This window comes from Symphalangus syndactylus, chromosome 2 (assembly GCF_028878055.3).
Source record: "Symphalangus syndactylus isolate Jambi chromosome 2, NHGRI_mSymSyn1-v2.1_pri, whole genome shotgun sequence".
In the NCBI taxonomy this organism is placed as follows: domain Eukaryota; kingdom Metazoa; phylum Chordata; class Mammalia; order Primates; family Hylobatidae; genus Symphalangus; species Symphalangus syndactylus.
Genome location: NC_072424.2, coordinates 124,514,758 through 124,538,451, shown reverse-complemented (window position 1 = coordinate 124,538,451; position 23,694 = coordinate 124,514,758). Strand labels below are relative to the sequence as shown.

Sequence of the window (23,694 nt, the reverse complement as noted above, 5' to 3'; positions counted from 1 at the left end):
TATTTGTTAAAATTCATCCTTGAATTTTAAAGATTGGGCATATCACAGATTATTCTCTGTAGGAGCCTTATATAACCATATGAAATAAAATATTGTATTAGTCCTAGTCTATAGGGCTTCCTCAAATACTCAGTTATCTAAAATGTAAATTTTATGGAAAATTATAAATTTCCCAAATTAAAAATTTTAAAATTAGAAATTTTACAAAATATTCAAAATTACAAATTTTATATTGACCTTATACCATAAGTATTAGTATAAGATTTTGTTATTGAAACATTATAAGATATACAGATATTCTGTAAATTCCTATGATATGATACAAAACAGATATAAAGAAGTCTGTATATAAGATCTGTGACTGGCTCACTTTGAACTTCTGCATCCTTGCAATGAAGTTTTGTCTTTCCTTTAGCATGTGGTAAGAGTGTTTGTGTACAGAATACCTATCAAGGTAGTGTGTACCTTGATATCCTGTAAAGACACACACACAGATTTTTTGCAACTATTAGTATTTATGTGGGGGTACTCCAGAAATACATACAGTAAAGGATATGTAAATAGATTTGTTTCCAAGAGAAGCCAAGGAAAAGTGTTTATTTTTAAATTCAGTGTCTTTTATATCACTCATAGACACAAATTAATAGCATCAATTTAAAAACAACACCCTGTTTGAAGTCTAAATGAAGAAATTATCTAATGCACAGAAATAGTTCTATCATGTGGAGAAATCTTTTAATCTTTTCTGTGAAACATAGAAGAGGTCATGAATAAATGGAAATAGACTTTCCTTGCATGTAAATTTGATACTGTAACAATGTCAGTTTCCTTATAGTATCTATATATTCAAGGCAGTCAGAAGAAAAACAATGATTTCTGTGTGTTTTGAGAAAACTTGAAAAATTGTATTAAAGTTCATCTGGAAATACTAATGGTAAAATAGAAATATCATGTAAAATAAGAGCCATTATAGATGTTAGCTCTACTTTTGGATCAGTTTCTGATCTCTGACCCAGTTACCCTTCCACTCAATTTTTCTGTATCTTTCTTGGCCAGAAGTAAACCTATAAAAATTGGTTTTAAATACTTATGTATACTTCTCTTGTAATGTGGCACAGATACACAATGGAATACTATGCAGCCATAAAAAATGATGAGTTCATGTCCTTTGTAGGGACATGGATGAAACTGGAAACCATCATTCTCAGTAAACTATCGCAAGGACAAAAAACCAAACACTGCATGTTCTCACTCATAGGTGGGAATTGAACAATGAGAACACATGGACACAGGAAGGGGAATATCACACTCTGGGGACTGTTGTGGGGTGGGGGGAGGGGGGAGGGACAGCATTAGGAGATATACCTAATGCTAAAGGATGAGTTAATGGGTGCAGCACACCAACATGGCACATGGATACATATATAACAAACCTGCACATTGTGCTCATGTACCCTAAAACTTAAAGTATAATAATATAAAAAATAATTCCCAATAAAATAATTGTAAACCAAATCTACTACTATTGAAACACCACAATCAACTAGGTTTTATTCTAAAATAGCAAATATTATTGAATATTGAAAATACTTATATAATTTATTATAACTATAAATCAAATGGGGAAATCCAAATTGTAAAAAACATTTGATAAAAGTAAATATGTTTTATAAATTAAATTTTGTAAATGGTGCAACATATAATACAAAGACTTTTCTTTAACAAATTCCCTCAATCATATTTGTTGATGTACTGTGGGTAAATCATTACAGGCATTCAAAATAAATCTAGGAACAGTGGCTCACACCTGTAATCCCAGCACTTGGGGAAGCTGATGCAGGTGGATCACTTGAGGTCAGGAGTTTGAGACCAGCATGGCCAACATAATGAAATCCTGTCTCTACTAAAATAACAAAAATTAGTCAGGTGTGGTGTCACACACCTGTAATCCCAGCTACTTGGGAGGCTAAGGCACGAGAATCACTTGAATCCAGGAGGTGGAGGTTGCAGTGATCTGAGATCACTACAGCCTGGGTGACAGAGTGAGACTCCATCTCAAAAAAAAAAAAAATCTAGGAACAAAATAATGATGAATACATTGATGTCGAGTGGGTAGTACTATTTATTGGGGCATTTAGAAGGGAAATATATTGGTACAGTGGGAGGATGGAAATTATGTTTAGCGAGCACAATTACAATGAGTTATGCAATAAAATCAGAAGAAACTTAAGTCAGACTAGAAATATGGAAAGAATGAAATAGGGAGAAAATAATCAGAGGTGTGTATATGTAATATTTTACATTCTATAAATCATAATAATGAGATAAATAAAAAACACAGATTTCAAATAAGCAGGGTTAAAATCTTGATTAAGGTCACAGCCCGAACTGTACTCCTTGTCTCCCTGGAAATGGGATTCTTACCCGATGTTAGTGATCGAAACCAAAAACTGATTTAGGAAACAACACTCAGAAGTAGAGCCACACGTGGCAAGGTCTGTCTTGCAGAAAGCTCTGGGGAGAATGATAGGAAGGATTTGTATTAGAGACTGAGTGCCTCCAGTCAAGTTAGTGTAAATAATAAATCCTTCAGTAGTACCCTTCATCCCACTAGCTAGGAGCAGTTCCTGGATAGAACCCTGGACTGGGAAAAGACAGAGACTCACACTACTGAAGCCTGTGTAAGATGATGGGATATCAAACAATTTGCAGTGACCTGTTGCTCAGCTTATACTCCCTAACTTGCCAGTAGTTGTTAGAGAGGGACAGGGAGTCGAAAGTCAGTGTCACGACTAGAATCTGTATTGCTCTGGAATGCCCACCTATATAACTAAAACAAAACAAAACAAACAAACAAAATACAGATATTAGGTAGAAAACGGATATAAAGATTTTTACATATAGAAAAATGACAGTTATTTCTAGTAATTTGCTTGTAGGTTTAATCAAAATAAACACTATTGGGGAAAAAGTTCAGGAAGGGTGCTGATTGTGAAATAGCTTTGCAAAGGTCAACTAGACGATGTAATCAATTAAGAAATATAATGTGATGGAATAATTCAAAAAAAGCATACACATCAAAATTAATGTAAATGGACTGCAGTCCCCCATTTTGGAGACAAGAATCTTGCATTTTATATTAGTCTGTCCTCACACTGCTAAAAATAACTGCCTAACTAGACAATTTATAAAGGAAAGAGGTTTAACACACAGTTCCGCATGGCTGAAGAGACCTGAGGGAACTTTACAGTCATGGCAGAAGAGGAAGGGGAAGCAAACACATCCTTTTTCATATGGTGACAGGAGAGAGAAGTGCAGAGTGAAGGGGGAAAAAATCCCCTTATAAAACCATCAGATTTTGTGAGAACTCACTATCACGAAAATAGCATGTGGGAATAGCATCCCATGGTCTAATCACCTCCCACGAGGTCCCTCTCCCAATATGTGGAGATTACAATTCGGATTATAAATCGAGATGAGATTTGGGCGGGGCACAAAGCCAGTCCATATATCATTGTGTAGAAAAAATATCCATTTACAGGAGAAAGACTCACAGCAAAAACATGTAGAGGATGGAAAACTAAACAGATGAACAGTATCAACAGGCGAATAATAACAAAAGGAAGAATAACAAAAGGAAGAATCAGTGATAAGAAATCCTGTTAAAGTTAAGAGAAGGTTGCTTTATGTTTATTTTAAAAATAAACATGAAAAATATAAAGCAAATATGAAACTTATATAACTAGCAACATAGCATATAAATATGTAAAACTAAACATATTAGAGTTAGAGATGTTATCACACATTTAAAAATAAAAATAGGTGATCTTAATACACATCACTAAGAAATTTACACACCAATTAAAGTATAAATGACAATCTTGACATTTTAAATATCATAATTAGCAAGTTTGACTTTTACGAAATTGTATGTGTGCATTTAGACATCAAACTACCTCCAAAATTAGAGTTTTTTTAAACCTCAGTGGGACAGTAATCAAACTTGATTTGAATCAGGAAACTGGAAAAACACCAATCAAATCCTCAAAGTAGAAAATATATCTACACTTTCTAACTCCACAGAATTCAATTAGAAATTAACAGAAATAGGCTAAATAAAGCAATTTTATTATTTAGGAATTCTAAAAATGTTATAAATGCTAAGGTGAAAGAAAAAGTAAAAAATAAATCATAGCCCATGGCTAACATAACACTACATAAAAATTTTATAGCATTCTAAGATATAAAATATAATAAAACATATGTAGCCAGAGTTAGAAAAATGTATAGCATTAAGTATATTCATTTAAAAACAAGATTTAAAACATGAACTAAAATTGCAACTGGCAAAGCTAGAAGAAAAAAACATTTGACTAAATTTTAAAAGTAGAGAAAGGGTTTTAAAAGATAAATATAAATATTGATGAAGTACATTATAAATCTAAAAGAGCCATTCGGGTTTGAATAATGAATCCAATTCTTTCTAAGAAAAGGCCAATAATACAGAGTAAATTCAAAAAAGTCTGATTAGGAATAAATTAAAAATAAATAAAGAATACATTATATTTATACAAACCTTTTGAGAAGATATTTAAAAATTTTTAAAATCCTTATGCAAATTTATGCAGATAAATTGGAAAATCTAAATGAATCTGTACTTTTCACTAAAAATATATTCTATAAAAATTAAAGGCAGTTAAAAAATAACCTTTGAAGTTATTTTCTTAAATAGTAAAAAAACAAATAAATGTCTCTCCCCTAAAAACATCAGATTTAGAAAGTTTTGAGGACAAATCTAATAAAATTTTTAAAAAGAAATGAATCCTGGAGAATTTAAAAGACCGAAAAATAGAAAAACTAAAAAGTTCTCAAATTAATTTCAAGTATTCATTATAATTTTAGCTTGAGAACTAGAAAAGAATAATGTATGGGTGCACATAGAGAAAAAAACTCTCATAGAGATACAAGGTTTTGATTATGATCCAGCAAACTGAGTAAAATTATATATTCTAAACATAGGAGTATGTTAAAACATCATGGCCAAATAGGTTTTATTCTAAGAATGCAAGAGTGATTCAAAATTCAAACTAAATTTATTAAACTCAAAGGAGTAAAATTTGATGATTTCTATAAACAACAACAAAAAATAATAATGTTCCAAACCCATTCAATATTAAAATTCACAGCTATCAATAGAAGGAACTTTCTCAAGTTTCATAAAGTCTAATTATTAGAAGCCACCAAAAAAGATAATAAATGATAAATGTCCCAAGTGTTCCACCTTAAGAAAAGGAAATACATCATCATCACTTATTTAACCTTGGTTTGGAGGTCCCAGCCAAGGCCACAAAAAATAAATAAAGTTATTATTTTAAGAAAGAAGAAATATCAATGGGCAAAATAGGTAAGAACTCAGTTTTGCTTAAAATCTAAATGCAAAAATGGAGAGTGAAGGCATAAAAGCCAAAATATTTCGTGTGTTTTGGCAAAAAAGGTAAAATATTAACTTTTTTTTCTGAGTAGCACGATTATAAGGCATTTCTTGTTCCCTTGTTTTTAATTTTCTATTTTTCCAAATATGCTACATTGGTAATGTGTGATTTTTACAGTCAGAATCAAGTTACTAACATAACTAAGTAATACACTTCAGAGTAGCACTGCTAACGATTATTTCCAAAATTATTTTATTTATTTAATAACTCATTGAGAATAGTATATTGAAAGTAATAACTTTAGTTTTTGTTAATTTTAGTAAGTAGAATATTTTCTGAAAATAACGAATTAGGAATTTAAAAAAGTAAAAATATTCTTTCAAAATAATAAAATTTGACTTCTTATTAAGAAGGCTCATGTAATAGGAAAGCAAATTTTTCTCCAAGGTGAAAAGGCTTTAAAGTAAACCTATATTGATTTTCAGAGCCTAATTTGACATGCAAATGCTATACTTGTAATATTTTACTGTACTATCAAGTTTCATAATTTAAGTGGTTACTTGCTACTTTATTTTCATTTTTAAAGTGTCATGAAAACATAAATATCCATTTATGAATCTAACTATCCTGTTCATAAAGGTACACTTACACTGGGAGCTCAAACCTTTCTCACTCTTCAAGAAGTGAAATGCTGGGATTATAGCTTGGCCTTTTCCAATGGAGCTCACCATAGTTTCTTCATTTTCTAGGACCTGCAGCTTGATGAATGCATCTGGTTTGGATGTGCGTACCTGTATTGTAGCAGGTTGTGGTGTTAGAACTTTAACTGAATATCTGTAAAGAAAAAAAAGTTAACATTATAAGCAAGTATGTTGGTCTTTCTCTCAGGTCAGTGAGATAGTTTGGATATATGTCCTTGCCCAAATCTCCTGTCAAATTGTGACCCTCACTGTTGGAGGTGGGGCCTGGTGAGAGGTAATTGGATCTTGGAGACAGGTTTCTCACGAATAGTTTAGCACCATCTACTTGGTGCCATTCACATGACAGTGAGTGAGTTGTCATGAGATCCGGTTGTTTAAACATGTGTATCCTCCTCCCCCTTTCTCTCTCTCTTACTCCTGCTCTGGCCATGTGATGTGCCTGCTCCCCATTCCTCTTCTGCCATGATTGGAAGCTTCCTGAGGCCTCCCTAGATGCTGAGCAGATGCCAGCATTATGCTTCCTGTACGGCCCGTAGAACAGTGAGCCAATTAAACCTCTTTTCTTCAGAAATTACCCAGTCTCAGGTATTTCTTTATAGCAGTGAAAGACCAGACTAATACAGTAAGGAAAACTGCCTAATTTTCTGATATGATAACCTAAAAGTAAAACTACTTTGTAAAGTTCACTAACATCCTGAAAATACTGGAGTTATTATAGACTTTGGCAAAGGATCCCAATATAGTACTGTAAAACAAAAGGAAATAGAACTTTTATTATCATAAAATCCTAGATTTAAAAAATATAACTTTTTATTTAGATGTAATAAGCAGTCACTTATAAAACTTGATAGCCCTACAAAGCATATAAACAGACACTTCTCAAAAAATGACATACATGTGGTCAACAAACACATAAAAGATAGCTAAACATCACTGATCATTACAGAAATGTGATTCAAAACCACAATGAGATACCATCTCATGCCAGTCAGAATGATGATTATTAAGGTCAGGAAACGTTACATGCCGGTGAGGTTGCAGAGAAATAGAAACTCTTTTACACTGTTGGTGAGAATGTAAATTAGTTTAATCATTGTGGAAGACAGTGTGGTGATCCTCAAAGATTTAGAACCAGAAATACCATTTGACCCAGCAATCCCATTACTGGGTATATATCCAGAGAAATATAAATCATTCTATTATAAAGATACATGCATGCATATGTTCACCGCAGCACTATTCACAATAGCAAAGACAAGGAATTAACCCAAAAGCACATTAATGGTAGACTGGATAAAGAAAATATGGTACATATGTACCATGGAATACTATGCAGCCATTAAAAGGAATGAGATTATGTCCTTTGCAGGGACACAGACGAAGCTGGAAGCCATTATCCTCAGCAAACGAATGCAGGAACAGGAAACCAAACACTGCATACTCTCACTTATAAGTGGGAGCTGAACAATGAGAACACATGGACACAGGGAGGGGAACAACACTGACTAAGGCATGTTGGGGGAGGGTGGGGGGTGGGAGAGCATCAGGGAAAAGAGCTAATGCATGCTCAGCTTAATACCTAGGTGATGGGTTGACAGGTGCAGCAAACCACCATGGCACATGTTTACCTATGTAACAAACCTGCAAATCTTGCACAGGTACACCGGAACTTAATAAAAATAAATATAAAACTTGATAGCCCTAAAAGCCACCAAACCTGTTAATAGATCTGCAAACTACTGCCACGTCAACCCTCTCTATTACACAAAAAGCACTCCCGGCAGAAGGCTTTGGAGCTTCACTGATAATAGCATTTTCTGTGATTCACAAAAATACAGAGAAATTAAAGTAGTACCCACGGCCTCCACCTTCACCCCTCACCAATAGTTTGGAAACCTCTTGCAAAAAGACTTGAAACATGCAGTCTAATCTATTCTTTCCTGCCCCCCTTTTAATGCAATTAAAGAGTTGGCTTTTTGTTCTCATTTTAGGTGATTCCTCACAAATGCTCAGGACACAATCAACTTTTAATTTCTCTAGAAATTTGCTTTTCTGAGTATCATGTCTCTCATATATATGACGATACTAAAAGACAACACTTTTTTCTCTCTCTCTATATATATATATATATAGAAAAGGTCACACAGGCTGGAGTGCAGTGGTGCAATCATGACTCATTGCACCTCGAACTCCTGGACTCAAGTGATATTTATGCCTCAGACTCCAATATAGCTGGGACTACAGGTATGCACCACCATGCTCAACTAAATTTTTTTGTAGAGACAGGATCTCACTATGTTACCCAGGCTATTCTTGAACTCCTGGGATCAAGCAATCCTCCTGCCTCAGCCTTGTAAACTACTGGGATTACAGGCATGAGCCACTGTGCCTGGCCCCTCTCCTGTGTCTTAAATAAACCCCACTCTTTATTCCTCCTTGAAATTAGCTTTTGCATAAGTACAGTTCTCTCCTATCTTTAAAACAGATTAAAACAAAGCAAAAAACAAACCAACACAACTTTCAGCCCACCTTGCAGGCCAGCATCTACTGCATTTCCAACTTCCCAGCTCAGCACCTAAGGAGAGTTGTCTGCTTCCACTCTTCTCATCTTACCACCTTCCACGTGCGTACTCCACCACCAACACTGGTGATACAGTTTGGCTCTGTGTCCCCACCCAAATCTCATGTTGAATTATGATAATCAGGGTTAGAGGAGCAGCCTGGTGTAGGAGGTGATTGGGTCATGGGGACGGAATTCCCCTTGCTGTCCTCATGATCGTGAGTGAGTTCTCATGAGATCTGGTTGTTTGAAAGTGTATTGCACTTCCCCCTTCTCTCTCTCTCTCTCTCTCTCCTGCTCTGCCATGTGAAGACTCTTCCTGCTTCCTTTTCGTCTTCTGCCATGATTGTAAGATTCCTGAGGCTTCTCCAGCCATGCCTCCTGTACATACTGTAGAACTGTGAGTCAATTAAACCTCTTTTCTCCATAAATTACTGAGTCTCAGGTATGTCTTGATAGCAGTGTGAGAATGGACTAACACACCAAGTGCTAAACCTACTCTTGCCAAGGTTTCAAGGAGTTTGTCACTATCCTACAGAAACTTCTGTTCTCATCTTCTTTTACCTCTCAGGAGAACTTGACAGTGTTGACTGGACCTTGATTTCCTCCTCCTTTAAAAACTCTTCCACTATGAGCACAGCAACTTTTATACTTTTCCTCCTATTTGGGGCTGCTTTGCTTCCATTGACAGACATTCCCACAAACATCAGAGTCTTCATGTTCTGTCCTAGGTCTGATTCTCATTTTACAAACCTTCCTGGGCACTTCCATGAGCAGCAACAGAATAATGACTCCCAAATCAATGTCTGCAGTGGAACTACCTATGCAGTATCGCTTGGCTATTTCACTAGACCACCACATTTAAAAACTAAAAATGAATCAGTTGGCTTCCTATGGCCCACCTTGCAAATGAGAGACATCATCCAAACATTTCCCAAGTCAAACTCTAGAACTCCAGCAAGGCTGTCAATTTTACCTCAGTATCTTAAAATCCTTTTTCTTCTCTTCAGATTCACTGTCACTGCCTGTTATGGGTTGAATTGTGTCCCCTCCTACCACCAAAGATCTGTTGGAGTTCTAACCCCCAGTGCTTCACAATGTCACCTATTTTGGAGATAGGGTCTTTTGCAGAGAATCAAGTTAAAATTAAGTCATTAGAGTGGGCTCTACTCCAGTATGATTGGTGTCCTCATAAAAAAAAGGAAATTTAGGACTGAGCATTGTGGCTCATGCCTGTAAACCCAGCACTTTGGGAGGCCAAGGTAGGCAGATTGCTTGAGGCCAAGAGTTTGAGACCAGTCTGGTCAACATAGCAAGACTCTGTCTCTACAAAAAATTTAAAAAATAATTAGCTGGGCATGGTGGCATGTGCCCGTAGTACCAGCTATGGTGAGGTGAGAGGATTGCTTGAGGCAGGAGTTAAGAGTTTTTAGTGAGCCATGATTGCACCACTGAACTCCAGCTGGGAGACAAAACGAGATTGTCTCTAAAGAAAAAGGGAAATTTGGAAACAGAGGCACACAGGGGAAAATACCACGAGAAGATGATGGCAGAGATAGATGTGATGCCTCTAAAAGCTAAGGATAACCAAAGATTACCAGCAAACCACAAGAAGCCAGGAGAAAGTCATGAAACAGGTTCTCTCCCACAGCCTCAGCTGGAACCAACCCTGCTGACACTTTGATCTCACACTTCTGCTAATAGTTTCCACAGCTCTGCAACAATAAATGCTATTGCATAAATCACCCACCCAGTGTGTGGACTTCTGTTATGGAAGTCCTCACAGGTCAATATGCTGCCCTACTTCAGACTGCCATAATCTCACTTCTGGGTTGTTTCAAAGCTTTTACCTGGTTTCTCTCCCTCCGGTTATGCTCCACTTCCATTCATTCAACACACTGCTGCCTTGAGTGAAGTTTTTTTTTTTTTTTTTTTCATATTCCATGTCTTTTATGACTAAATATAATTTTAAAATAATATAGTTCTAACATCTTTTCTGTTGTAAAATATAATTAATGGGCTGGGTGCAGTTGCTCACGACTGTAATCCCAGGACTTTGGGAGGCTGAGGCAGGTGGATCACTTGAGGCCAGGAGTTTGAGACTAGCCTGGACAACATGGTGAGACCTAATCTCTACAAAAAATACAAAAATTAACCAGGCTTGGTGGCATGCACCTGTAATCCCAGCTACTTGGGAGGCTGAGGCATGAGAATCACTTGAACCCAGGAGGCAGAGGTTGCAATGAGCCAAGATCGTGCCACTGTACTACAGCCTGGGTGACAGAGTGAGACTCTGTCTCAAAAAAAATTATATATCTATGTAAATATATATATATAATGTATTTTTAAAAATTCATGCTATGCAGACATAATTTTTAACACGTCTGATAATGTAATCTTTCTGAAAATCCTTTAAAGAGTCCCCTTGCTCCTAATGTAAAAATTCATACTTGTCCAGTGAGGCTCTTCTCAGAAAGTTTTTGCTGACTTGCTGGTCTTACTACTTAACTATAGCATGCCGAAACCCAACTCTGCAAACAAAAAACAATGTCTTGAGTTTCCAGAAAAGTTGTATATCCTTTAATTTATGAACTTTCATTTATGCTACCTAAGCAGCTTCCTCTTCACCTTCCTCACCACTCAGCTTGATGACTTTAATACCAGCTTCTGGGATAATTTAGGTAGTAGGTTAAGTGTCACTTTTTAGTCTATTAGTGGCCCTGCCATGTGATACAATGGTTTTCTATCATAGTAGTTAAAATATTTTATCACAATTGCGATTTTTAGTTATTGGTGTGTTTCTTTCCTTCTTGGGAATACACATATTTTCCGAATTTTCTGTGCAGAGAAGTGTATATTAAAAAGAGAAGATAAGTATTCTAACAACTCGTTGAATAACAACACATTGTTAATGGAGGCCAATTATGTATCAGGCACTGTGTTAGGTCCTCTATTGAAAATAAATGATTCTTGCCTTCAATCAGTGTTGATTCTCATAGTGGCCAATGTGAAATTAACTAGATAGAATTTGATATGTCACAGTCTCAGAGAGAACAAAGGACTTTAGGAACATGACCAGAGCCAACTAATTATATTTGAAGGTTTAAGCACAAAGAATTTTACTATTGAAAATTATCATTAAAGGTGATGATATTTTTTTAAGTGGAGAGGTGGGGACAGGACACATGAGACAAGAGGAAATGCTTGAGCAAAATAAAATTTCTGGGCATGTATATCAGGAGGTGGTTGTTAGTTCCATCAGGAGTGCGCACTGTGTTAGGCATCTGTTCAAGAATGCTAAATAACATGCTATGTGCTTCGGAGTTTATTTGTAGCCAATGGAACGTTATCAAAGGTTTTAAAGCAGGAGAATCACATATTTAAATATGTGTGGTTGAAAGGCAATTACTGTGGAAGTAAAGGATGAGTATGTAAAAGGATATGGAGAATGAGGAAAAACTGATGAAGTGCAGAAAAGGGAATATAGTAGAGTCATGGATTCCAGAAACAAAACAATTGTATAGACTGAAGATAATGAGGGCTGGAAATAGTGCAGGGACATTGAAGACTGATTAACGAAAGAGAGTGGAATCCATGATTAGGCTATTTAAGGAGAACACTGCACATAGATGAGCATAAAAAGAAGGCTGAGTTGGTTGATAAACCCTCACAAAATACTAGTCAGAGATGGAGCAGAAGAAGAAGAACACAGAAAGAGGAAGCCATGTCATGAAGAATCTTTAATCAAAGTCAAGTAGGATGAAGACTTAGGGAAATCTCTCTACCATTATACGTAGCCATACAGGCTTAATCTTATGTAACACCCACATAATCACATTACACTCAATTAATTGTTTCCAAAAAGAATATAGAATTTGAAATTCAAAACCGATTCAGGATTTTACTGCAGAATTTATTTTTATCCTAAAATATTAATATTTTTAAAAAAATGCCTTTCCCCTTTTGTCATATACTTGTACCTGAATAAAATTTTCTTATCATTGGGTATGTAGTAATCTCGGATTTCCTTTATGGCAAAGGTATTGCATGGAGAGTCTCGAGAGAGGCATGGCAGTGGAGCAGAAGAACCAATGAGACGCAGTTTCCATCGTGAGGCTGCTACGTATGTGCCACCTGTAAATGCTTCCACCACGAAAGTGTATCCCTTCTATAAGAAAGATAAATTACACAGAAATGAATTACGTCATCATTATTCTCTCAAATGTACAATATCTAATAGTACTAAATGTCTTATTATGATATACCTATAGGTCCCAAGATCTCTTAATAAACATAGAATCACTAGGATTATGTTTGGAATTTCTCTTAGAAAGCACTATCCTACAAAGTTTTCAGGAAAACAATAAACTGTGATATTTTCCTTTGTGTGGTTCCTTAACTATAAAATAAAGTGCTTAACTACAATAGATGATTACTATGTCCTCTTCTAATTCTTCTAATGCCTCCCATGGCAGATTTTTATCATTGCACCATCCCAGAGTAGCCCAAAAGCTACTGTCTCCCAGATCTATCTTTCTGGAACAGTGAAGTAAGAAAAGCAGAAGAGTTCAAAGAAATGTATTCTGTTGACATGACAGGTAAAACTGTAAAATTAATAGCTGATTTGATTCCACAGAACCCAGATGTGTGATTGAGGATGAGCTCTTTAGATTGCAGAAAAGGGGCAGCTCAAGAGCCTGGGAATGGCTTACTTTACGATGGGGAAGAGCTTGGTTTAACATAATTGGATAGCTGGCTAAGAAGTCAGTGAATCAAAAGCATGATATCATAATAGATGCAAATGTTCGAAGTAATTGTGAGATTATAATTCCAGATGCCCCTAATAAAGAATAAAAGATAGATTTGTCTTCCAGCTGTACTCTGTCCACAGATAGCTCTCTGGTATGTTTAGATTTCTAAAAGTAAAAATTAGATATATATAAGCCAGAATGAATTTTTAAACAGTTTCATATGCATCTAGAAATATTAGCTGGAATTCCAATCCCCATAATGAGATGAGAATTGCAACACCAATAAGGGCTTTATGGCATCATGTTTGGGGCAAGTAAAAAAATGTATAATAAAGCATTTTTATTTGCAAAGTGGAATGCACATATGTATCGATATTTTTATTATTTGAGTTCATTGTACTAATGAATTAAAGAGGCAAAGCAAAATTATTTTGTTTTTGCTTAGACTCAGAATAATTATAAAGGAAAAAGTTATTAAATGGTGGGATAGATTTTGGTAAGTGAAAATCCAAAGCTAAATCAGTGATAGGATTACAGGACAGAACTTGGCTATTCTAAATGGATTCAGTAGTAAAAGAGTTATATAATCGAGTACTGAGTATTGAGGAATCCCATAGACTAGTATTCTGAATTACAGTGTATGGTCTTGAGTATTTATGAAAAAAAATAGAGCAAAAAATTCTGATTTTTCAAACTTAAGAAGAATATATACTCTGCAAACCACAGATTAGTAAGTTTAATAAAAGTGCTTCTCAAAGTTCTGCTGCAGCTCATAAAAAGGATGTCTCATGTGAACCTCAAAGATAAAACCTATTCTTAAAGCCAGCATGAGTTTATTGGAAACAAAACTTATTTAATTTTTTCATAAGATTAGAAGACATAACATCAGGTAAAAGTTGCAGACATGGTGTTTATGAATTTCAGGCAGGCATATGTCAAGGCCTCTGGTGAATTTCATATGGGCCAGGATGCCTCTGGATGAGCCTGCTGGGCAGAATTAGCCACAAAATTCCCACCTAAGATTGCTAGTTATATAACTGCTTAATAGAGTTTTAGACATTATCTAGCCAGCCAAAGATGTTCTCTCTTGAGGTGTCTCCTGAATCCACCATATCAACATGCCTTGTAGGTACCCAAAGACTGGTGCAATCACAGGGTACAAAACAATGGAGCAATGATCCTGTTTATGTTTTGTGGGTCAGAATTACTTTCAGAGGCAGCTTTCAGTTCTGGGAACCACATTTTAGCAGGAGCAAAGGTTGTTTGGATAAATGTTCAAAGATCAAGAATTATGAAGAGAGGAAAACTGCAGCACAAAAGAGTCCACTGAAGCTATTTTTCTATTCATACAACTTGACATTCTCCTCAGCAATTTCTCCACTTTTAACTTTTTTTCTTTTTGGAGATGTCTTTTCTTCTTGTCACCCTGGCTGGAAAGCAGTGGCATTATCATGGCTCACTGCAACCTCCGTCTTCTGGGTTCAAGTGATTCTCCTGCCTCTGCCTCCCTAGTAGCTGGGACTACAAGCGCACGCCACCACGCCTGGCTAATTTTTGTATTATTAGTAGAGACGGGCTTTTGCCATGTTGGCCAGGCTGGTCTCGAACTCCTGACCCCAGGTGATCCACCCACCTTGGCCTACCAAAGTGCTGGGATTATGGGCATGAGCCACTGTGCCCAGCCTTAACTTTTTTTCTAAACAGAGCTGGCTAGAATGAGAGGGCTGAAGAGATAAAATATGAGACAGGAAGTATGTTTGCTGCAATCTCAATTTACAACTTAAAAATAATAGTTAAGTGGAGCTAGAATGTTCTTCTGAACGTTGACTAAAAATGTATCACTTAGGCCTATCTGAAAAATTCAAGCTTAATCTAGAGAGGGAGGTCTACAATGAAGTTTCTAAAACAAAAACCAAACCCATCCCAGCCCAAGGAAGTATGCTAGATGTAAATAGTAATCAGATTCGTACTTGGTTCAACCAAATATTCTTTAAAGAAGGTCTCTTCCAAAATGAAGTATTCAAGACTAGCATTAGTATATTTATCTAGTAATACAGAATTCATTGCTAGAATTTGATGACATCTATAACCTTGATAGAGTCTCCCTTTAAATCATCTTCTTCCTCTTAATCTTTGTGACTTTTGAATTCTAATCACAAATTAAATAAACTGTTTCTATTCAAAAGGAAGTCTAACTCAAACTTTAAAAACAAACATTCAAAAAATAATCTACTGGTGTGTGGACAAATTTGTTCATGAAGAACTAGCTCTGTAGTTTGGTTTAACCCAAGGCATTCTGCTGCAGAAAGGTCAGGTTTAGAGGAGGGGTGTTCAATCTTTTGGCTTCCCTGGGCCACAGTGGAAGAATTATCTTGGGCCATGCATAAAATACACTAACACTAACTAAACTGAGGAGCTTAAAAAAAAAAGAATCACAAAAGTATTTCATAGTGTTTTAAGAAAGTTTACGAATTTGTGTTGGGATATATTTAAAGTCTTCCTGGGCAGCATGCAGCCTATGGGCCACATGGGTTGGACAAGGTTGGTTTAGAGATATCATTTATTAGGACATGGGGAAGAATAAATATAGTATAAAAGGAAATTGTGTGGGTCAAATAAAGTTTGTAAATACATGTTTGATGTACAGGAATTGAATTTTTATTAGCAAAGTATTCTGTTTTTAAGTGATATGTAAACGCCCTTTCAAGGTAATTAACAAGAACAATAAGTAAAAATAATATACTGATTCATTGACTTTAATCAAGTGAGTTTTTAAAAATTATGTTTAGGTGTATAATTCCAAACATAGATAACTGCACACAAAAATATTGATGTTTATCAGATTTGCTTATGAAATGTAAATGTTAAATTTGCCAAATTTAATGCAGAATGAAAATAAGCCCAAGTTACAATTTGATAATATCATCAAATTTAATAAAATCTGATTGCAATATAAAAAATCTCTTATTAAAAATGATAGAAAAACATGCTAAGGGTTTAATGAAACATATACAACTTTTAAATTATAAAATGGTAAAAAAATTTCAAGAAAGCAGATTATATATGTATATAATATACACATATACACACATATGTATCAATGGGGTTAAGTAGTTTCATCAAAAATTTAATTGTCCTTATTTTTAAAATGTTTCCTAAAATCTCTAAGACACCGTGAAAGAGCTATTAGGATTTTTATGGAGTTAATACATTTTTAAATGTATTCTTCATTTACACAAAAGCAGTATTCATGAGATAAGTATGTTCTAATTTACACAAAATAATGTATAGAATCATAGGCTGAAATGAATCTCAGAAGTCAAGTACAGACATAACTCAAAAAGAAAAATGAAGAGGTTCAAAGACATAAAGCTGCAGAATGGAAGATCAGAGCTAAAACAGCCCTCTTCATAGCCAGCTAGGTATACGTTATCATTTGTTGTGGTTCTCTCTTAGAGGAAATGACTGAAAAGACAAAATATGAGATTTAAATAAACAGAGAAGCAATGTGGTTTGAGTGAAGGTCAGAGATCAGGGTCTATAATTTAGCCACAGTAAGGTCCCCAAGTGCCTCTGGCTGGTAAAGGAATTTATGTAGCTCTCACAATGAGGTGGTGATGATTGGTGGCTTATGTGACTACAATTTTCTGAAATATACAGGAGTAGAATAAAAATCCAGTGGGAAACAAAGATAATCATCTGATTTGGTTTTGGGATAAGGCTAAAGGAGCTCTTTAGATTCATTTCTATTTTAAGCATTTATATGTTTCTTAAATTTCAATAATTAGAATTTCTAATGATTTCTTTTGTCATATTTTCTTTCGGAAGAAGAAAGAGCGTTGAGAGGTAAAGAATGCTTTAGCATTTACATTAAATATCTCCTACTGTTAAATATATGGGACTTCTATAGTGAAAGATCGGGGCCTTATTTGCCTGTTAAGTAGATTAAAAACAACTCTGCCCTCCCTTCAGGACCCTCTACAAGCTGGTGGCTTTTCACTGCCTTTCTATTATATGTGGAGAATAAATTTTATACCTACCTTATTCTTGGTATAAAGATAAGGCACCACTTTTTGGAACACCTTTGGCACTTCCTCCATTGTGTCATTATTAACAACGTGTAGGATACAGATTGGAAGTGTAGTATATATTTTGGGAACCAAAATCATATCTTGAGGAACCAAAAATGTTTCTCTGTAATTACAAAAGCATGAACTTTCCCTTGACATGAATCTTAAAGGAAGTTAGAAATTTGCATTAATGCCAAGAAATTTTTTTAAAAATCCAAAGTTCCAAATAACTAAAAGGCACACATATTATATTATTTTAAAAATTACTATTAATATGTTATTTTGTCAAGTAAATGCAAACTCTATTAAAAAATCAATTTTATAGGTAATTTGTGACTTTTACCAAATATGCTATTGCTTAGAAATTAAAGGATCTTTTTCTATACTAAAAGCATATTAATTTGTTATAGTATTTTTATCATGAACATAAAAGGTTCTAATAATTACTAAACATTCTTCATATTTTGATGAAAAGAATAGATAAAAATTTCTATAATATCTCATTTAAAATGCCAAGTGTGGAAGAATTTTAACTAACTTATGAAGGCAACCCAGAAGCTAATACCTTTACTACTATCATAAATAAATATTCATAAATACAGATATTGCAAGCCATTTAGAGACATATTTGTCATTATATAACAACTCACCTGAATACTATAAACCAAGAATTTGGTGGCTGTTCTTGATAAGTCACAGTATAATCTGCAAAAGCAATCTTAGTTTCTTCATCTTGATAGCATGGATAAGATTCCAAAGACTTGCACTTGCTTTTAAACATTAGTCTAGAAATATAAAAATAAATTATGTATCAACGGCAAAAGCCACTTTTAAAGATAAACTCTATTTACAAAAAGAAATGACAAAAAATAGTATAAGATATTGCAAGTCATTGTTGGCTAGATTGAGATCTTGATCAAAGGGGGTCTGTGTAGTCCCTGATACATGGTGCCAAGGGAAGGAGACCCATTCTAGGTCAATCACAAAAGATGTCTGTCAAAGGTGCCCAAAGTTATCTGAGGCTCTCAAAGGAGAGCATGATTCATGATTGAGGGAGTAAAGTTTACAGGTGGGAAACCAGAACCAAAGTTGAAGCTATAAGGATAGAAAAACTAGAAGCAAGCAAACCAGCAACAAAACTGGGTGAGAGTCCACTGAAGGGCCTGGAATTAAAGTAGAGAAAATGGAGACTGAAATGGAGTTTAAAGTGAGAAATACGTTTGGAAAAATAGATTTTAAAAATCTAAGGCCATGTGCAAGTGGAGAGGGCTGGCTTTCCTCCTGCATAATTTCTGAGTGTATAAGGGAGTAGAGTATACACTGCTAAACTAATTATGGAGCTGAGGTTTCTCCACGTTTTCCCCCTGGAAGGCTGTGATATATTACAGAACATAATGGGAGTGATGATGTCATGGATTTTCTGGGTCTTATCCCTCCTATTCTGCCACAAACTGGATGTGCCTTTAGTAGCACTGGGAATATAAAGCCCTTTATACGATGTCTCAGGTATTAGCTGAGATGGAAGCATTATGGCCATAGCACATGATTCTCTTTTAGAGGTCTAGACAGAACCAGAGGTGTTCTTATCTTCCAGAAGGCAGATGTTTTCATTGATTGTCAGTGGAAAGCAAAGCCATGGTGGTCCTCATGGAAGACAAAAGTCACATACTCCATTTCATCATTGGTTTTTGTTAGGTTTTTGTTGATCATAGGCTTTTGGTAGGAGGAAACTAACAGGATTATACTTGGAAGGGGTTTAAAAGGCCTTTTAAAATGGTAAAAAGGACAAATAATAGGGTAACCATATATCCTGGCTTGCCTGGGATAGCTGTGGTTTATACTTACAGTCCTGGCCTAATTATTAACAGTTCTCCATCTTTTTTTGTCAATGTCCTAGTTTGGATGATCAATGGTATGATAATTCTAACTAGGAGCTATAAAGTGCAGGTCTGTCAATGCAGGACATCCCTGTAAATCACACAGGGCTGGCCTAATCTATACAAGGATGTTGGCTCAACCAACATAGGAATTAAGCTCATCGCAGTGGGAATTGACTGTAACGGGACCTGTCACCATTCTAAAATGAGGGTGTGATTTCTGGTCTTCCCAGACTGTCACTGTTCCCCTTAAACATTCTACCCTTTTAATGAATGTAGGGCCATCAAAATCCTGATGAACTATATAGAATATTTTGAATGACCCAGGGTGATATACCTGAGTTGGAAGATTTAGTCTTAATTAAGAATTGGTTTCAATTTAGTCAGATTTTTATCTGATACGATGCCTCATAGGGGAGTTTGTTTTTTAGACATCATTTGCAAGAAAATTGGGTGCAAGATCTGACCCACAGATTTTCCTATGATAGGCCCCACAATGCAGAAGCAACTTGTACAAGAGGGTCTGTTCTCTCTGTGTGCATCCACACAATTGGATTGAATTGTTAAGATGAAATGGGATTCGGCTGGGCGTGGTGGTTCACGCTTGTAATCCCAGCACTTTGAGAGGCCAAGGCAGGTGGATCACGAGGTCAGGAGATCGAGACCATCCTGGCTAACACGGTGAAACCCCGTCTCTACTAAAAATACAAAAAGTTAGCTGGGCATGGTGCTGGGTACCTATAGTCCCAGCTACTCGGGAGGCTGAGGCAGGAGAATGGCGTGAACCCAGGAGGCGGAGCTCACAGTGAGCCCAGTTCGTGCCACTGTACTCCAGCCCGGGCGACAGAGCGAGACTCCGTCTAAATAATAATAAAAGATGAAATGGGATTCAAATGGGATTCAATCTTAAGACTAAATCATAAATTGGTAAACTCAGTCTTCCCCAAGTTGACTTGGGGGAAGTTCTTCCCCTTCAGAGTTGAGAATGAAAGGCTAGGCTTCAGAACCTCAAAGTTCCACATGTAGTAGTAATGACAATACCAACGTTTACAATGGCTACTTTTTTGTAATTATTCAATCTGTGGCATTGTGCTAAGTACTTTTCCTGTCTACCTTAATTTATCTTTACAGATTTAAGAGGGAATAGAACTATACAGTAAATATTATTATCCCTATGCTATATATAAAAATTAAGTTTAGAGAGGATAAGAATCTTATCTTAGATAACAATAATTAGTAGAGCTGGGGTTAGCTTCAGGTCTTGTGTCAAATTATGTGCTCTTAACCATAGAATTAATGCCTGTTAGGATAAGGTAGCTTTGGATGCCACTGGCATTTGAGTTTAAATAACAGACTTTTTGGTTTTATCTGTCCAAGAAATGTGTACGTAGAACTCAAAGCATTGAAAGAGCATGGCCTCTGTATCAGATATGAGCTGAGATTCCGTGAAATGGTCTTGGCTGTAGTGGGAAGATCACATGGAGAAGAACGACAATCTCCTGAAGGTATTATGCTAGTGTTTCAAATACACCTCCCTGGTGTACTGATCCTATTCTGTAATAGGAACACTAACTTTTTAGCACATTGCCTTCATGAAAATTAGGTGTGAGATCTGACCTAGATATCTCCTCCTGGTAGCCCCAAAATACAAAAGCAGGTTGGAAAAGAGGGTTTGTGCTCCTTATGTGCATTCATACAATTAAAACTTTAGGCAAAAGTGTAACCCTTTCAGGAAATGGGTTCTGGAGTAAAGGTTAATCAAGTAATTTGCATGGGGTCTGCAGAGTCTCCTGAAAATGTAAATTGATGTCTTTTATCAGGTCTGGAAAGTTCTCACCTGTTATCTTTGTACCTTCTGTCACTCCAATTACTTACACACTAAGATTTCTGAGAATGCCTCACAAGTCCCTTATGCTATTTTCCACTCATTTTCTCTTAGCTTCACTTGAGATACTTTTTATTGACATATTACCCAGTTCACTAAGTTCTTCTTCTACTATGCCTAATCTGTGGTTAAATTCATTGAGTTCCTAATTTTGGTTATTAAAATGTTCATTGATGTACTTTCCATTTGTCTGTGTTTTATTAAATTCTCAAACTTTTAATCTATTTTCTTTTTTATTATTTATTTTCTTGCTCATTTTCATAACAGTCATGTTTAGAGGTTTTCTTTTTACTGCCACCTCTGAAATCTAAATCACCAGAGGGTATGGTTCCACATATTTTCCATAATGTACTGTGTGTGTATATATTGGGGGGGAGGTGAGTGGGTGTGTAATTTTTTTCTGTTTTTTTCAGGTTAGCTTGACTGTTGGACATGAGTTATGGCTAGAATGCAGTTTTTCTAAGGTTCAATCTACCTCTGCCTTGTCCCTGTTTAGAAAGTGTTGTCCTCCAAGGATTTCATCTGACTATTTGTTGACTGGGATCTCATCCGCTATCAGGTCCTAAACTTTAATTTTTGTCTTCTCAGTACCATAAGATTTAAGGAAACTTTGTTCTGCTCCTAGAGGTTTTCTGCTCAGAATTTTAGTTCCGTGCAATTAAAACATAGACAAAAAGTAGCAAGTACCATAGAAATGTTTCAGATAAAATATTGTGGAAGGTCCGAAGTAATGGTGTGGTTCTAGCTGCAGTGACTGGGGAGCTCTCAACAAATATGGTAGTATTCAAACTGGACTTTGACAAAAGGACAATATACTGCGATAAAAATATCATTTGACTGCTTTACCTTAAGAGAGAAACTGCATACTGTTCTAAATTCATTTCCAATATAGCCCAAACTTTTTGAAGAGTATCTGCAACACTGATATTTTCTTTTGTGTCTAAAAATAATAATAAATAATAACAACGTTAAGCTTTAAGATGCCTGAAAGATCATCTTGTCCAAAGCCTTCATTTCCACAAATGAAGTTGAAACTCACAAGTAAGATGGTATCCAAAGTCATAGCCTTCATTAGCAGAAAAATCAGATTTAAAATATGAGCTACAAACTTCTAGTCAAGAGCTCTGCTCACCGTATTATGTTGTTTCCCTTCATCTTTAATTTAAAGTCTAAAAATATTGCTTGACCTAATTTAAGATAGTCATCAAAGTATTTACATAAGGAGACCTCTGTCACACTAAAACTTTTTTTGTGACAGATCTTATCTCAGAAAAAGTAATCCATCCAATTTTTCTAAAGAGCAATGGCTAATAGGATTTTATTAGAGCTCAATCTACTGCATTATCTGCAAATGGTTTAAAAGTAGATAATTTGCCAAGAAAATGTGAATCCTTATTAAGAGCCTCAAATTTACTATATCAGAAACTAACATTCTTTTTCTAATTATCCTATCTTAATTTCTTCATAGTATTTACCAGCATCTGAAATTGATATCTTCATATATTTACTTGTCTATTATATGCTTACTCTCACTAACATACAAGATTCATCAGAGTAGAAACCTTGTCAGTTTTATTGACTGCTATAAGGCCAAAATATGTAACACTGCCATACAATCAAGAGTTATTCAACAAATATATGTTGAGTGAAAAAAATGCAAACACTATTAAAAAGACATTTTGAATAGTTGAACACAAACTCTATGAAGTACATTACTAAATTGCCCGTATTTTCAGTCTCTAAAAAGGGAAGTAAAATCATTATATGAAAATTTTTATAACATATATGGATGATAAAAGCATATTTTACCATATGCATGGTTTGAATATATTTCCCAAACTTTATGTGTTAGAAACTTAATTCCCAAAGTAACAGCACTGAGAAGTGGAACCTTTAAGAGGTGATTAGTTCATGAGGGCTATGCCCTTATGAATGAATTAATGTGATTATTAAAAGAGTGTGTTAGTTATCTCAGAAGTGGCTTCCTGATAAAAAGATGAGTTCTGGCTCTCTGTATCCCTCCTTTATCTCTCTCTTTCTCTTTCATGAATGTGCTCTCTCTCCCTGCCACCTTCCTCATGGGATAAAGGCTCTGTCCAGTTGCAGACCCCTTGATTTTGGGTTTTCCAGCCTTCAGAACTGTAAGAAATAAATCTCTGTTCTTTATAAATAACCTAGTCTTTGGTATTCCATTATAGCAGCACGAAATAAAGCAAGACATCCTATATTGAGTTTGATGAATGCATATGTTTTGTAATGGGGAAAAAAAGCCCCATTAAATTAGACAACTATCATTAAACTATGTAATTTAGGGTTTTTAAACCATAGTGTATCTGATGTTTTCACTGCTAAAACATTTTAAATATTATCATTAAATGTTTTAAATAGGTCCTTTTTTTTTCACAAGAAAATGTTTCA

At 35.4% G+C, this 23,694-nt stretch overlaps 1 protein-coding gene across 8 annotated transcripts in view; it reads right to left on the bottom strand.

Annotated features, from left to right (window-relative positions):
* Positions 1-23,694, bottom strand: part of ADGB (androglobin) — a 183,430-nt gene that overhangs the window by 40,536 nt on the left and 119,200 nt on the right. For all 8 annotated transcript variants that reach the window (XM_063631697.1, XM_055266654.2, XM_063631728.1 and 5 more), the window contains exons 23-27: positions 22,123-22,216; positions 18,165-18,299; positions 17,485-17,638; positions 12,674-12,861; positions 6,082-6,266 (exon numbers count right to left, since the gene is read on the bottom strand). In XM_063631697.1, the coding sequence (XP_063487767.1) occupies positions 6,082-6,266; positions 12,674-12,861; positions 17,485-17,638; positions 18,165-18,299; positions 22,123-22,216 (756 nt within the window). The remainder of the gene's footprint in view (positions 1-6,081; positions 6,267-12,673; positions 12,862-17,484; positions 17,639-18,164; positions 18,300-22,122; positions 22,217-23,694) is intronic.